The sequence below is a fragment of the Prinia subflava genome, chromosome 10, assembly GCF_021018805.1.
Source record: "Prinia subflava isolate CZ2003 ecotype Zambia chromosome 10, Cam_Psub_1.2, whole genome shotgun sequence".
Lineage (NCBI taxonomy): Eukaryota > Metazoa > Chordata > Aves > Passeriformes > Cisticolidae > Prinia > Prinia subflava.
In genome coordinates this window covers 9,483,578-9,499,736 of record NC_086256.1, presented here as the reverse complement: position 1 = coordinate 9,499,736, position 16,159 = coordinate 9,483,578, and the positions used below count along the sequence as shown (strand labels likewise).

Here is a 16,159-nt window from a genome sequence, read left to right as displayed (position 1 = left end):
TGTTCCCCCTCCCCTGTGCTTCCCTGAGGGGCTGCCACAGCTGCAATGTGAGGTATCCCCAGGGATCCCCTTGGGCTGAACAGTTCCTGCTGCTCCTCTCTCTGCCCATGTCAAATCCTGTCACACACAGGGGACAGCTCAGCTTCCTGCAGAAACACCCTCCCTGCCTCTCCTCCACAGGCTCAGCAGAGACCTGGAGCACCTTCCTTCTCCCTGCCCAGCCTACTGCTGTCTCTCACCTCTCCATCACTCCCAGAGCCAAAGTTCCCATCCCAAAGTGACAGCCAGTGGCACAACAACATTCCCCAACACCTCCACTGCACAACAAGGAGATTCCTCCACAAGCACAAACCACCTCCCTCACTGGCAGTGTTTTGAGCAGCAGCTCCCCAGCTGCACAGCCCTGCCATTGAGCCAAACAGCCCCAAGCAAGGCTGCAGACTCTGAGGGAGCCAGAGCAGCTGGTCCCTCTGCCAGACAACGAGAGGCAAACCCAGGCTGAGCAGCGATGTCCTGGCCCTGGCTCCACTCTGGTGCCTCTCCCGCTCCTCTGCATTACAGCTGAGCTTTGGTCTGCATTACAGCTCAGCCTTGGTGGTGCTTTTGGGGTGCATGTCCCCAGACCAGTTCTTTGCCAGTTGGAACTTGTGGACATTTCTGGTTCAAAACATTAGTAAGGCATGCAGGCTGTGCATGTCTGGCTCCCTGGAGCTGCCTGGCTCGGCAGGAGAGACGTCACCATGGCACAACGCAGATGGTGGCAGCAGCATCACATCCAGGAATGGGCATGGGAAAAGCAACTGCAGGCACGAGCATCAGCAACTGTCCAAAGCAGCCCTTGCCCAGTTCAGCTCAATCTCTGCTCCCAGGAAACCCCACCAACACCTCACTTCTTTCTGATGAACAGAGGGGCTTAAGATTTTTGAGCTGCAACATCAGCAATTAATTAACGTGTAAAAGAGGTACCTCCTTAGGGGTCCATCCTTACCAGAGGAGGTCTATGTCACTCCCAGGCTCCTGCAGACTCCACAGGGGATACTTACACATGGCATCTTTGTAAAAATCAGGTCTCAGCTCCAGAAAATGAGTCTTCTTTAAGGAAGGGGCTAGAACTTCCCACCTCCTCGGGTGGCCATGAGGTAAAACCTGCACTCGACTCTGGGTGTTGGGCACTCCCTTCCCATCAGTGCTCATGCCTGTTGTCATTGCTCTCCTTCGCCCACTTTGGGGCTGCTTGTGTGAAAAGCAGCCTCAGGCAGTTTCAACTCCTGCCTCTGAGGGTGCACAGAGCTTGGCTGACAGGCAGTAACAAGGCTTGGTGCTCCAGCTTCACCGCCCCCAGGAATGGGATGCACTCGCTGGATTTTTGGCTCCCACAGCTCTGCTAATATGCGTTCCTCGGAAGCCTCATGACTTTGCTGCCTATTTTTGAGAGCCCTCTGAGGCATCCTTTGCATGTCAAAACATTATGCCCCTGGGCTCTCCTGCAGAAAGAACGATATGGTGTGGAGGTGGGAACCAGAAGGGAAGTGAGATTTGCATCTGTCTCGGTCATGATAATTATCTGGAAGATATAATAGAGTGGTTTTCTGAGCCCTGTGGTCAAGTGACATCAGCTGACAGCACAAGTGACTCCTGTCCTGAGCCAAAATGCCACACCAGGTCAGACTCCATGTCTCTTCACATGCTGCAGAAACCTTCATCTGAACTTTCTGATAGCAGGAGGTTAAGTGGGGAACAAAGCGGCAGATCACGATTAAGCTAAGCCTCTAAACAAAAATGCTTTTTGATGACGGGGCTGGGTGCAGGGACAGGGGGGTCAGAGCCTTCCCAGCCCAGTGGTCCTGGCTGCTGGCCCCAGAGAAGACAGGCACTCCGATCCCGCGCACAAGTTTCCCAACCATCAAAGAAATTCTCCCCTTTCCCACAGGGTCGCTCCCCAGCCTAATCTGCTGAAATTCCCCACTGTAAACAAGTGGCCGAGATAAATAAACCCGTCTCCAGGCAGATTAAGGTCAGGCTGCACTTCAGCTGGTTTTTCGTCTATTTTTTGTAATTAGGCTTTAATCGTAAGTACTAATGCGCCAGGGCAAATACTCCCACGCTGCTGAGCTCTCCATCCAGCAGGTCCTTCCTCTGCTCCCCACCAGACGGGGCAATAGAGGTTCAGCTGGCAGCACATGCACAAGCCAACATTCCCATTTTTATTTTCATTTTCTTTTTTTTTTTATAACTCTGAAATCCTGCAAAATCCTTTACATTTTCCCCAGCATAAATCCACAATCTTCTTTAGGGCTGATCTTCTTCCAATCCCATGCAATTCTGTGATGTAGTCTTTGCTAAAATCAATGATTAATTATTAAACACATGCCCAAAATAATTTCCAAAAGGCCCATTCTTTGCTTCTAAGTGGTGGAGGATTGTGCCAAGGCTTCCCATGGCAGCTGGCAACAGGACCCTCATGCCCACCTTCAGCAGTAATGGTAACACTGGCAGCTTTGGCATCCACAGCCCAAAGGCAGTGCTTCCACTGCCCCATGTGCTCTGGGTACTGTTACCTGTCCAGGCATGGTTTAGGACACCTCTCTGCATTCCTGGTGTTTGTTATGGTGAACACCCCCAGCTCAGAGCAGCTCTGGTCTCTCTGTGCCTCCACACCTCCTTCAGAGATATGCTCTGCTCCTACAGTCAACTCTGCCCGAGGCCAAACACAAAGGCTTCTGTAAACTGAGGGAATAATCCCTGCTTTGAGTACAGTCCATGCCCATCCTGGAGCTGCTTCTTGGAACATCACCATATCCTCTACAGGAGCTTCTCTTCGGCACGGAGATGCCCAGACCCTCACGTGTGACATGCCTACGCCAGGCGAGCTGCTCTGACGTGTGTTGGCTGGCACCACACTTCCCCTGCTGTCGTGTTGATCCAGCACTGGTGGGGCCCTGACATTCCCCAGCCACTCTGCCATCTGCCAACAGGGACGTGCTGCCACCTCCTCCCACTCTGCCAACCAAACCTGTGTGCACCAACCTGGTCCTTGGACAGTTCAGCCAGGACTGAAACCCAACAACTCTCCCCATGCCTGTGCAGGAAGAGAGAGAGGGCTCTCGGCTTGGATAGCAGCTTAGAAATCTGGCCAAATAATCTGTAATTTTAAGCAAATTGCTTCCTGCGTCCAGGCCTGCCCACACCCCCATCCATTCATATATCACCAATGTGTTTGCTTTCTTCCATGTGGAAATTCTGGCTTGGTGGACTTGGCCACCTCTCCAGGATCCTTGCATATCCAATTGTCTAGCTGCAGCATCCCAAAATCCTGGAAATAATCTTCTTGGCAAGCAAGAACAGATGAGCTCTCCAGAGCTGGTGTGGTTATTTCCATCCAGGAAATTTCATACAGAAACAAGACATCCCACCCCTGCCCAGATCTTGTCTGTATAGTTTGGCCAGGGTTCCCAGCCTCATTTCTGTTTGTATTTGTTGGGCACTTGGTAGGTGGGTATGTGATTCCCAGCTGCAGTCTCAGATGTTCCAGATCCCAGACCATCCTAATCCTTCTTCCAGCTCTACCATATCCCCTTGGTGCCAGCCCATCAGCCATTGCCCTTGCACAGTATCTCCTACCAGCAGGCTGCAGAGGAGCTGAAACTCACTCATCAAACTATGGCTCAAGTCAAACTATTCACGCAAGATCCCATATGTCCAGAAGAGCCCAGAACTGCAGGGTTAACCTCACCACATAACCCTACTCCCCAAGCCCACGTCATCTAAATGTTTTATTCTAATGATATTACAGTGTCAGCCAGCTGAGCTGGTGTCTAAGGTGCTTAGCTAGAATTACCCAGAACTGCATTTCCCTCACAGCCAGGCTCTGTGCTGCCCATCCTGCCCTGTCACCCTGGAAACAAGCACCACAGCAGGCAGAATCTGTTAGATGTGATGAGACTGGAGAACCTGCCTTTCCCTCTCTGGATCAGGGCTCCTCCAGGAACAGCACTTCCACATCCAGGCTACATCCAGTCCCTGGGGCTCACCAGCTCTGTGTCCTCCCTTGCAAAGGCTGTGGGGCAGCTCACCAAACACCATCCTGTTGGAAGCATGGCACCAGCAACACACAATGCACACCCATCCTTGATCCCTTTGCAGGACAGGGGCAGGTTTAAGGTTTTGAACTGTGTGGTTTGGGCCTGATCCAGCTGCCTCACAGTGACTCCCCCAACAGGGAATACAATAAGGTCCTGGCATGTCTCAGGGTCTCTGTTCCCAAAAAAGAGCCCCATAGGGCCTCTTTAACGATGCCCATTAGCCCAGCAGCCCAGGTAACTCTGCTCCTCTCTGCAAGGCAATGACCCTTACCCAGCTCATCCCAGAGCTGCCGGCACTTCTCAGTGATGCCCGTCCCCTGCTGCCGCCAGAGGGAGAGCCGAGGATCGGCCATGAACTGCTCTGTTATCAACGTCAGCATCCTGGCCCCGTTGGAGTCCCTCATGCGCAGCATCTCCCGGACCTGGAGAGGACAAAGAGAAGGTCTTGGGTGAGACAAACCATGGTCCCCAGGCGTTTAAGACATGTTCACCTGGCTGGCAACCCACAGCTCCCTCAGCCTGAGGGTCCAGACTGTAAATACACACATACATATAGGGGTGGGGGTCTATGTGTGTGTGCATAATGTATAGTCACACATTATAACCCCCGTGCAATGGCTGTGATGAGGCTGATTGGAGCCCAGTTGAGTAGCAGTCACAGCCAGGCTGTGAAGGAGACTGAGAATAGGAACATGAACGCAAATCCCTTCTGCAAAGAAAGAGAAAAGCCCACAGGTTGGTGAGATATGTGGGTTATGGTCCCACCTTCCCTTGGTCTTGATAGGCTCTGCAGGGTTGGCTTTTTCCCCACTGTGCTGAAGGGGAGATGGGGGAATGCCTTTCCTTGCACAGGGATCACAGCACTCATGGGAGGAAGGGACCTGCTGGGACAGCAGGTGAGACAATCCAGGCCTGACCCAGAGCCTGGATCAAACCGCCTGCTCCGTGACAGGGCGAGAAGGCACTGGAGCAGAGATTCCCAGCTGTGATGGGCACCCTGCCAGGGCAGCCAGCGAGTGCCAGCTACGTGACACACTGAGCAGAGATGAGAGAGAGCAGCCAGCTCCTCACCTTGGCAAACATGGAGTTGAGCTGCTTCCCCGAGCCGTAGTACCCTCCCTGAGATAGGAACAGCTTCACCTGCTCTCGGACCTGCTCCTCGTCCAAGTGCCAGCAGTTCTCGTCATCGATGCTGGCCCCAGCAGTGGGGTCAGGAGCGCCTGAGAGGATGGGGGAGAAGAGAGACAACCATGTTTATGGCAGCAGGGTCAGCAGTCCTACTAGCAAGGAGTGGACCCATATCTATGTTATTAGAGACCCACCTTTACTTTATCAGCTCAGGTGACAGAAAACCAACCTGATTCCTCGGCAGTGAGCCCAACTGGCAGTGCTATGCTGCCCTGACACAGTGGTGGCAGCAGCCATCAGGAGGGATCCTGACCGCAGGGCTAATGCTGGCATGGCTCCTCACCCTCTACACCCCATGTGGAATGAGGCTGAGGAAGACCAGGGACCTGCCTTCCTCCAAAGCCCCAGGAGTGCAGGCAGCACAGCTGCAGAGCCCGGAGCACTCTGCGGCTCCAGGGATTGCGCAGCATGCTCCTGCTCCTGCTCCACATCACTGCTTTGTTACAGCATCGGTAAAGCTCCAATTCCTGCAAGCCCTTCCCCGTGTCTGGAACAGTCTAACAAAGGTACTATTGCACTTGGGCTCCAGAGCCCTGGGTTAAACATCTGGTCCTGCCCCTCACTTGCTTTAGGACAGGGGACACGTCCCTGGGCATCACTGTACCTGCCTGAGAGAGACCCTCTGCAGGAAAGAACAAAAGATCAATAATCCTTCAAAGAGCAAACTGTGACCAGAGCAGGGCCTTTGGCAAGAACATATATGTGTTCACAGGCTGCATTTCATCTTCCAGAGAACAAAAGAAAGAAAGAAAATCCACAACTGATTTAAACAAGTTGGACCAAATTTCCCTTGCCTTGCCCTTTTTGATTACCATTTTCCCACCCAAGCTATAGGCTGTCCCAGCCATAGGTTCCAGGGCTCCCAGCACAGGCAGCAGCACAACTCCAGTAAGCAGCCAAGAGCACAAAATGGAACAGAAACTTGGATTTTCAGCTGTCTGCTTTTGGGTCCTGCTCTACAGAAACTCCTTAGGGAAAACCAGTACCAAAGAGGGATTGCTGCACTCCACTTTGGTCTGCTTCTCCTATCTCACTCTCAAGAGATGGAGAGGGCCAGCACAGGAAGAGCAAGGTGCTGTATGAGGAGCTACGGGATGCTGTAGCTGACACATTCCCTATTAAATATTCATGATGTCTTTTCCGAAACTGGAATCTGGTTGAGGAGCAGACACCACTTTCCTTCAGAAACAGCCTGGGATGCTGTGCACACCCCAGCCTTGTGGGTTGCTGAACCAGGTGCTCAAATACAATTCGTGAAAATTGTGCTCCAGGATGTCTATTCAGCAGGACAAGTGTCTTTTCCTGCCTTGTAAGCAAGACAACACCAACCTCAGGGGTTCTGCTCCTCCAGCAAAGGCTGAGAACACTCCTGACCTGCTAAGATACAGTTATTTGTATTTAATGTCCTTTACAAAATTACTTTAATTTCTGCTAACATTCACTGCCTAAAAGAAATTGCAGCAAGCTCTAGGCATGCTGAAGGGACAGGATGCTGCTGCTCCCTCTGCAGAATAATTTATAGTCGACACAACCACATAATTGGGATGAGAGCTGAAACAGCAGAAAGGAAATCACAGTTCCTGAATGAGCACGAGGACTTTTGGCACACATGCCCTGATCCTGATCCCACTCCCCTGCACAGCCCTGGAGAAGCAGTTAAACCCTGAACCCCCAGCAAGGGGCGAGTCCTGCTCAGTGCACCTTCAGAGCAAGCTCAGAGTCCTGCCATGAGCCACGAGGGACAATCACAGCCAGGGACAGGGACAGTCCACGCCGGCCCTCTGAGCTTTTCTGTGCCTTTTTCTTCCCTCCCCCAGCTTCATCCTTATCTCGCAGATAAAGAGCAGACAAGCCAGTGATTATCCCCTATCAGGAACCGATGACTAATCTGTCTACCACGAGCGCTTATCCGGCCCCATCGCTAGGTATCCCAGACGCTTGCACTCTTAATATCCTCCTCCCACCGTCCTGCCCGCCACTCCCAGCTGCAGCTCTCCAGAGCAGCCTTGGCTGCCTCTCTGGAGTCACCTGTCTACAGGGACCAGGAGACCTGGGGTGACTCATCCCACCAAAGCTCAGATCATCCCTCACCCCTCACCCTGACCGTGGCCACTGTGACAGATTAAGGAGGAGGAGGTTGCAAAATGCAGAAAGTAGGTGTGTTTTTTGGGGGTTCCCAGGGCTACCCCTTGGTGCCTGCTGCTCACACGTAGCGTTAGCGACGGAAAGCCCGAGCAGCAAGGAAGGGAGCGTGCAGCTAAATAAAACCTCCTCCTCCCACGCAACACATTGAGTGCTTCGCACGTTGGGGTTCGGGCCGCAGCCAAATTAGCAACGCGCCTCCCGCGCCTCCAAATAAAGCCCAAATTTGCCTGTAAGTGTATTTTTCTCTCCTATGAAAGATTCAGAGAGAGGGCTGTAATAGCAAATTCCCACACGTGCAGCGCAACCCGGCAGATAACGGGCTGCCCAATTACACTGGGGAGCTGGATAAACATTTAAGAGCAAACAACGGGATTTGTGCTGGGTTTAAATATTAATGGCAGGATTTGTCCACTTCCCCTTGCCAACGTTCACACCGTGGGGGCTTCGGCAGCGGCATGCCGTGACGCAGCTGATGAGTGATTCCATGTCTCAGCTCCAAAGGAGCTGGGAACGGCATGTAAAACAGCCCAGTGCCTGCATAACACATTTCTCATATAGCAGCATTCGTGCTCCAAAGAGCCCTGTTTCAGATGTGCTGGATCTTGGTCCTGCCGGATTCAGATTTAAGGAAACACCATTGCACATCTTGAGTGGAAAGAGTGTTTCACCAGCCCGTTTACACTGGCTGTAGAAACTGAGATAAAAATGCAATCCATCACACCCCCGAGCTGGGCTCCCCCCAAGCTGGGAGCTTGGGGGTTTAACTGTTTGACAGCCAAGTGAGACTTGGCAAACACAACGAGTGAGAAAAAAGGTCTGGAAAAATCTACAAATTAGAAAACAAAGTGAAGTCAGGCATGGAAAATTCAACTCCGTGCTCAGAAATTAGCTGCCCAACATGAAGAAAACAAAAAGGGCTCCTGGACTGAGAGGCTGCAGGTTTGCAGGGCTGAGGAGGCAGTAGGACCTTGTGAGTCATGCCAAAGCATTGGCACATCCCAAACCCAAGCTCCTGAATGCAAGAAGGGGAGATACACCAGCTGAGTAGTGGGGAAAGCACTCCCAGAACATCTGACCTGAAGCAGGATTGGTGATACAAAGAAAAAGGCATGATTATTATTTTTAACCAGTACCTGGAGCTGATAAAAGTGATGCTAAAAGCCACCCAGTGATAAAGTTGGCTGCTCCAGCATCTCCTTTATGGTCATTTCACCTGACTGGACACAGCATCCACCAGTGGGTTGGGGCCTGGCAGTGCCAGCCCCAGTGTCAGTGGTGCCTGGAGCAGGGCTGGCCGTCGTGGTGGCCACTCACAAGGGCCATCTCATGGCTGCACATGGTGGTGTTGCTGAATGCCTCGGGGCTCCTCTCCGGCATCCAGAGAGAAAACAGATGTGAAGGATCAGCTCAGGGCAGGGGGTGGGGAGGACATGGACAAATAAGCAAATGGCAGAAAACCTTGAAGAGAAAATAACCAGGCACCAGAAAGGAAATGAACTCTAACAAGGGATTAAAAATAGCAGCAAAGCAAGGAATCCAGCTCCGCCAAGACTCCCAGTTTGTTTTCAAGTGAAGGGAAGTCAGAAGGAGCTGCCAGGCCAGCCTGAAGATTCACATACACCTGACAGCAACGAGGCAAGGGAATCCAGACTGGCTCCCAGCATGGTGGACAGGAGCAACGTGGTCCAGATGGTACCAGTATCTGGTGCAGCCAAATTTGGAAGCTGCTTGTCAAGCACCACTCCTGCTCTGGAGTCATTTGGCAACCCCAGTTGCTCTGCAAGACAAGAGGAAGAGCTGCCCTGCTCTCCAGCACTCAGGTGTGTTTTTCCCCTTCAATCCACAACGGCTCAGCAAACAGGAACACGAATGCCCTGGAGATCCGACCTTCTCCTCCTTCCCTGCGGGAAGGCAGAATTTCAAATAGATTTACTGGCGCTGCCCTCCAGACGCTGTCTCAGGATGACCTGAAAGTCAAAGAGCGCCCGAGGACTACTCAAACATCAGCCTCGGCTGGGTGCGACAGGACAGGCAGGGCCTTCCTGCACACTGACCTGGCAGCCAACCTGCTGTGCACAAGGAGCAAGACGGGACAGTATTAGCCCAGGAGTTGAAACAAAGCTCAAGGTGGTCAAGAATGCATGTGGGACAAAAGGGAATGGATGAGGCAGCAGCCTTCTTATGGCTTTTGCATAAGGAGATCTGCTTTTCCCGTGCCAAAGCCTGAGGCACCATTTCTTTTAGGGGTTTTCCAAAAGTCCTCTCCTCCAAGGAAGCTCCCAAGACCCTGCAGAACCACAGAGGCCCCTTGGTGATTCACATGGCTTGTCCTCAGAGGGAGTTGCACCTATGCCTTGCAACAGCAGAGGTTTTGTGGCTTTTCTCACTTCTGGTTGAGAAGAGCATCCCAAGCCCTTTGATGGCACCAGCTGAACACCACAGATACAGTGTGATCCACTGGCATTTCCATGGGCCAGACAGATCACCCCAGGCACAACTCCTGGACTGAGGGCAGCAGCGCTCTTTGCCATGTCCACATGCTGCTCAAGCTGGGTGAGTTACAGAGCTGCAAACATGGGGTCTGCCAAAAGGGGGAGGGAGAATTCATCAGTGATGCATGAAGGATACCTCTAAGCCCCAAATCTTCTGGGCCCACAGGCACTGTCCCATCTTTAAGCTCTCAGAAGAGCAGAGGAAACAGGGTGCCAAGGTGGTCACTGCCAGATGATCCTCACTCCCTTTGAGCCCCAGTTGTTGGATCCAAGCTTTCCAGCTGCAGCTTCTGGCTGCCCCCAGCATTCTACCCACTAGGAGAGACCAAGCAGCCACGAGTCACTTTTGCTGGCGCAGTGACACGCTTGCAGCCTTGCTATGTGCCAGGCAGCCACACTGCTGGCTTTGTCCCCTTGGGGAGGAGCGTTGAAACCCACCCTGGTCTCCTCCCTTCAGCTGCCACTCCAGACGCCAAGCGTGGAAGTGCCAGACACGCGGGATGCTCCCGCTGGCACACGCTGCCCTTTGCAGCCAAGCCACAGGAGCAGAAACGTGACCCACTTCAGCAGGCGGAGGTCAAGTGGGGAGCAGAGAGGCAGGCACACCTAGGCTCTGCTTGGACTGAATCCTCTGGGAACACACAAGTGCCTTGGCTGCGCTCCAGGACTCCATCATTACTGGATAGTTTGCATTTCCTTCTAGGAAGACAGCCGGGAAGATCGGCACACGGCGCACAGCCCGCGGCTACAGACTCCTGCAAGGAACAAAGCTCCGATGCCTGGAGCTGAGCATGCCAGACAATGGCCAGTAATTTTCTCTGCCACTCAGGCTCTGCAGCAGGAGAAGGAGCATCCCTGAAAGCCTTATTTTACAAAATCACACAACCCCCTTGCACAAGGGGCACTCCCTACCCATCCTGGTGCAAAATCAGTTCCTCAGTCCTACATGCTCACCATATAAACAAGGAAAGAGGAATCCTTTGGGTGACCAGAGGCAGGTGAGGGAGACCTGATGCTGATATGAAGCTCAACAGACCTCTCCTCTAAAGAAGGAGGGACAGGGAAAAAAGAAGGATTTCTAGAGAGAACATTCTTGCTCTAGGGTGTAATAACTTCAAGTTTCCAATACACACAGTGGGTTACTGTTTGGGTTGCAGAGCTGGCCTGCCAAAAGCCACCTGGGCCCTAACCCTAAGGTTGGGGTATGACCCCAAAGGTCTGAAATGCACCTGGTCTAGAAATGCAAATAAAGGTCTATGCAGAGCACAGCTTGAAGAATTACAAATCCCTGGATCAGTGACCCATGATGAATGCATGATCCACAGCTGGGAAGGGCAAGATGGGGGACAAATTTGGATCCATTTCACCTAGGGACTCCAGAATTCCTCTCCCACAAACAGACCCTCATGGCTGCAGCCATTCCTCACCCTGGGGTCAAGCAGGTCTGCAGAGTAGTTGGTGGCACTGTGGCTGTGCTTGTGGCAGGACCAGGAGGGCAAAACTTGCAACACTGTCCAGGAACAAGAACTGAAGTCCTGGACAGCATCACTATGAACTCGAATGTGAGGGGTTTGGAGCCTTCCTTTTCACAGGATGCAACATTTATGAGTTATAGATCACCTTAAGATCATGTCGTCATATGAAGGCTGATCTGCATCTTCCCCCAGGGTGAGACAAGGCTGCTCTCCTGCTTGCAGAGTAGTTTACTCACTTGTGACCAGCCAGGCAGCCACAGGGGTGTCAAAGAAGTGCCACCCTCTGTGGCATGACCATGTCTCTGTTAGCTCAAAACTGCACACTGGAGTGTGTGAATTTGCACAAGTCTGAAGGAAGTGAGAATTTTTTTTTTAAACCACTTGTAAAAACAAGAAGCAGATATTGAACTGGAGCCAACATCTGTATCTTTGTAAGACTCTCAATCACCAGCCTTTTGCTGACTCTAGAGCAATAAATATTCAGAGCTTTAAAAGCTTTACTTCAATCTGCTTAGAAGAAAGCAGCCTCAAACAATGGCCAAGAAGGGATCTTGCCCAGCCTCAGCTTCAATAGATCAGTTCAGAGAGGGAATGGCCCTCACCAGATTCTTGCAGCATCACAGATCCTCATTATTTTACTATGCCAAAAATTGAAGCCCCCCTGCAAAAGCCAGTTACTTAGAGCACAACCACCCATGTGGCAGATGTGGCCCAGCAGAGGAGGCAAAGGCCTCTCCCAAGGTAGGAACAGGAACTACCAGATAGAGAGAGATGAACATGTCTAAGATCAGAGCTGCCATCACCCACATGGTGACGGTGAACCTATGGCCTTACTTCTCTACATGTGGATTCAACTAGTTCAGATGGTATTTTAGGCTGCATATGGGGCTTTTCATCTTCAGAACACTTAACAGGCATGCATTAATCCCTGCAACGCCCTTCCGTGGCAGATAAGTGTTTATTATCTCTGCTCCACAGCTGGTGGGACTGGCACGGTGGGAAGCAGCTCATTGTTGCAGACTCTGGGCAATCTCAGCTCCTGGGCTCCCTGAAAACACACAGTGGGAGATCCTCAGGAGCCTGGGCCACATCCTGGGCTAGTGAAGCAGGGCTGGGCGGGGCACTGTCCCCCAGATTTCCAGGGGAGGAAGTCAAATGCATCTTCCAAACACAAAGCCCCAGGACACATCTCCACTGCCTTTGTGCAGTAGGTAAGAAGAGTGGCTCTCATTTATTATGGGCAAATTAATGCCCATGGAGATTAAAGCTTTATCTCCCACCAGCTCAGCTGCATCTGACTTTGTGCAGGGCTCAGGCTAACACTGTATCCTCGTGTGCTGGAGGAACCACATCGCCACTGCACCTCCCGCTCCCCAGGGTCCCAGCACCACATCCTTGGCTTCTTCATTCTACTCTGAGCTGTGTCTTGTGTGCCACCAGCCTGTCAGCTCTGCCTCCTCCTGCCTGCTGAAGCCCATGTTTGACAGATAAACACATAAAACAGAGCAGAGGGCAGGATAGGGACACCCAGTCATGTGGTCCCAACACCCATGCACCAGCATTGGTGTGACACTGCCAGCTCCCTCTGTGCAGCAAAAGACAAGTGTAAAATGAAGGACATCACTATGGGCACCAAAACCACCACCCCAGCCCCAAACAAAGAGTCAGTCACACAGCGAGGAGGGAGGAATTACCGTGCACTTGGTTGATCTCGGAGTTGGATGACAGGATCTCATCAGCCAACTTTTGGGCAGTGGGCAGCACCTCGGTGTGGTGTGCTGTGATCAAATACTGAACAAACTTCTGGAGCTGGTCCCTGTTCATCTGGAAAAGGGTCTCTGAGATGGGAAGACGAAGTTTGACCTGGTCTGGCTTGCGGATCCTGTACAGCGAAAGCGCCACGACGTGAGCGCAGTAGAAAATGTCCTTGTTCCCACAGCCGCACGTCACTGAGGTGATTTTGCAGCGGTCGAAGCTGATGGCCACCTTGTAGGTCATCTCTGGTTCTGTCGCAGTCGCTGGCTCCGTTACTGTTCCGCTGAGGTGGAACCCTGAAGAGGGAAAGAAGAGGGAAAGGTCGGGTTAGCTTCCCTCTCACCACAACCATCCATGTCAGCTCTGGAAGAAAGGAAAGCCAAGGCTGCTTGTGTGTCTCTCTCATACACCAAGGAGTGCAGCACCCAGCACAGCCCATCCCTGTGGCTTACACCCAGCAACACCCAGCCCGTGTATACAAACACACTTCTGCACCAACACACACACACAGCCAGACTCATCGGCGAGTTTATTTAACAGCCAAACCCTCAGGGGAAGAGCAAAGCTGCTCAGTTCCCATTTGTTTAAGTATCTCAGACTGTTTCTCTCCTGGGAGTCATTTCCATCCACGCCTCCCTCTCGCTGAATTTGCAACTCACATGAGTGAGGGCTGGTAGAAAAAGACCACGTTTGCTTTTCTTTGATGAGGCAGACAAAAAAACCCACAAACTAAAAGCAAAGCAATTCCAGCTTTGGTCTCTCAACCAGGTAGAGTGCTCCAGGGCATGGTCACAGCTCTGAGCTCTTCCACACAGTGTAAATAAAGAGCAGGGACAGGAACTATGTGCAATCCAAACCACAGCTGGGGGAAAAAACCGTTTCCTGAGTTCCACAAATCGTTCACACCAATGTTATGGTGCTCCTGGCAGTTCCCACCATGCAGAAAGGGGGTGCAGGTATAAAATGTCAAAAAAAGCCCCAGAAGTCCCAAACACAGGTGAGGAACATGAAATGGGGCTCAGAAAGTCCTATGGGTCCAAAGAAAGGTGGATATACCAAGCAAGTGAGGGACTAAGTCAGTGAGATAAGACTGACTGATGGATGCCTATAAACCTCATTTTGAGCGGGAGCCTCAGGGAGTTCTTCTCACAATCCAGCTGCTGAGTGGGTCCAGCATCAACACTCTGCACTTGCTCAGGGAAAAGGGATATCTTTGTTTCTCACACTCATCTGCCTCGTTCCTCCAAGAGAGTGAGGCTGCACCAGGAGGTTAATTAACACGGCCAGGGCAATCCGGTGTCCCCGTGTCAGAACATGGTGTTGGACCTGGCACCTCACACCGCCCATCTCAGCAGTCCTCCCTGAGGAGGATGCTCACTTTTCTCCATGCTACTGCAACCTTATTAAGCCTGTGTATGTACAGGTCCCTGCAGAGCCTGACATCCCCTCGGAGAAGGCAGCAGACAGCTGAGAGCCCTACAATTAGCGACAGAAAAGGAGAAGGGTGGGGGGGTGAAGATTAAAATACATTAACTGCATCAAACCCTTGTGCGTTTGCCAGCTCCTACAAAGGCTTTCGGAGACAAATTCTACCAGAGGTTTTTAATAAATGGCATCAAAACCAGCTATTCACTGCCAGTCTCTTTAAAGCCACGCCAAAAACCACATTCAAATCTGATTAAGCGTCAAGGAGGTCTGCTTTTACTTTAGTGCTGGGGCGGGGAAAAAGCAGACCTGCTCTGCTGCCATCACCCAAAAGCCACCCCATGTGGCCAGCAGAGCAGGAGGGGGGGCACGGAGAGCCCTGCACTTCCCTCCCCACCCTGCTCCTGCCGGGAGCAGGAGCGTGGCTGTGGAGGTGCTGGGCTCGGCGCCGCGGCAGCAGCACAGCCAGGGGCTGACAAGCCTCCCCCTCCACACAAGCCCGTCCTCCAGCAGCCAAACTATATAAATCCAGAGGATAAACTCCAAAGTGTTTATGTTTTACCACTTCTCTGGTTTGCAATGCTTGGCAGACGGCTCCAACTCACTGCCAGTTTCTCCCTAGTTTACTTTTTGAACAAGTTAAAGGGACTGGAAACCGCGTTCCTGAGCGAGTATGTATGTATATCCTCGTATGAATGCCTGCACACACATATATAAAACACTCTAGGACAAATTACTGGCCATAAACACTGCCTTGAAATGCTTACTTTAACAGGACCATGGGCCAGATCCCACTTGGGGCTAACTGGTGTAAGGCTGGAGGAATTCATTTAACCAAATAATCTGTTTCAGACAGGTGTAAGTCTGAAAATATATCAACTGTGATCTGATCCAGTCTCTCAAGACAGAATATTTGTCCAGATACTTCTCAGGCATTCCATAAGCTGTGCTCTCCCATCTGCTACAAGATCTGGTCTTCACAAGTCAGATCTGGTCTGCACATCGAACAGGACCATTCAGTATGTCAGCAACAGCCAAGTTCATCTGGCACTCCAGCCCCAACTCAAGTGTTGGTTTAGATTTTAGCTGTGGTGACAGCAGGTCTATTTAAGATAAAGCAGGAACTCTACGAAACATTTATCAAAAGTTTAGTCAGAAATTAAACATGGCAGGGTGGAAGGGAGATGAGCTGGCAGGAACAGAGGTATTATTTGTGAATATTTACATTAATGTGAGGTCAGACTGCAGCTACCACATTGCAGCCAGGTCTGCACCCCAGCATCCATGTGATGGGTATCCAGTGGTACCCATCCAGCTCAGCAGTGATGGGTATCACTGTCCCAGAGAAGAGTGGTGGCTAAAAAGGTAGGTTTCAGTGTGGTTACTTCATTATCCATGAAGCACACACTCCTGCTCCACACAAAACACTGATGCTATCACCAAAAAGCTATAGCTAACCCTGGAAAAGTACAGCTGTCACTGTACCCTCCTCTCTGTTCATCTTGCATCCTAGAAGAAAGAAGCATCCTAGGAGCTGTGATATCAGCACTTCAGTAGAGAAACACAGCCCTGATCACTGACACAGGGTCTGGATAGC

General features: G+C 51.6%; 1 protein-coding gene across 1 annotated transcript in view; it reads right to left on the bottom strand.

Moving 5' to 3' along the window:
• Positions 1 to 16,159, bottom strand: part of ZSWIM5 (zinc finger SWIM-type containing 5) — a 97,285-nt gene that overhangs the window by 17,368 nt on the left and 63,758 nt on the right. Inside the window, exons 2-4 of the mRNA XM_063407206.1 lie at positions 13,077 to 13,433; positions 5,154 to 5,302; positions 4,354 to 4,504 (exon numbers count right to left, since the gene is read on the bottom strand). Coding sequence (XP_063263276.1) covers positions 4,354 to 4,504; positions 5,154 to 5,302; positions 13,077 to 13,433 — 657 coding nt within the window. The remainder of the gene's footprint in view (positions 1 to 4,353; positions 4,505 to 5,153; positions 5,303 to 13,076; positions 13,434 to 16,159) is intronic.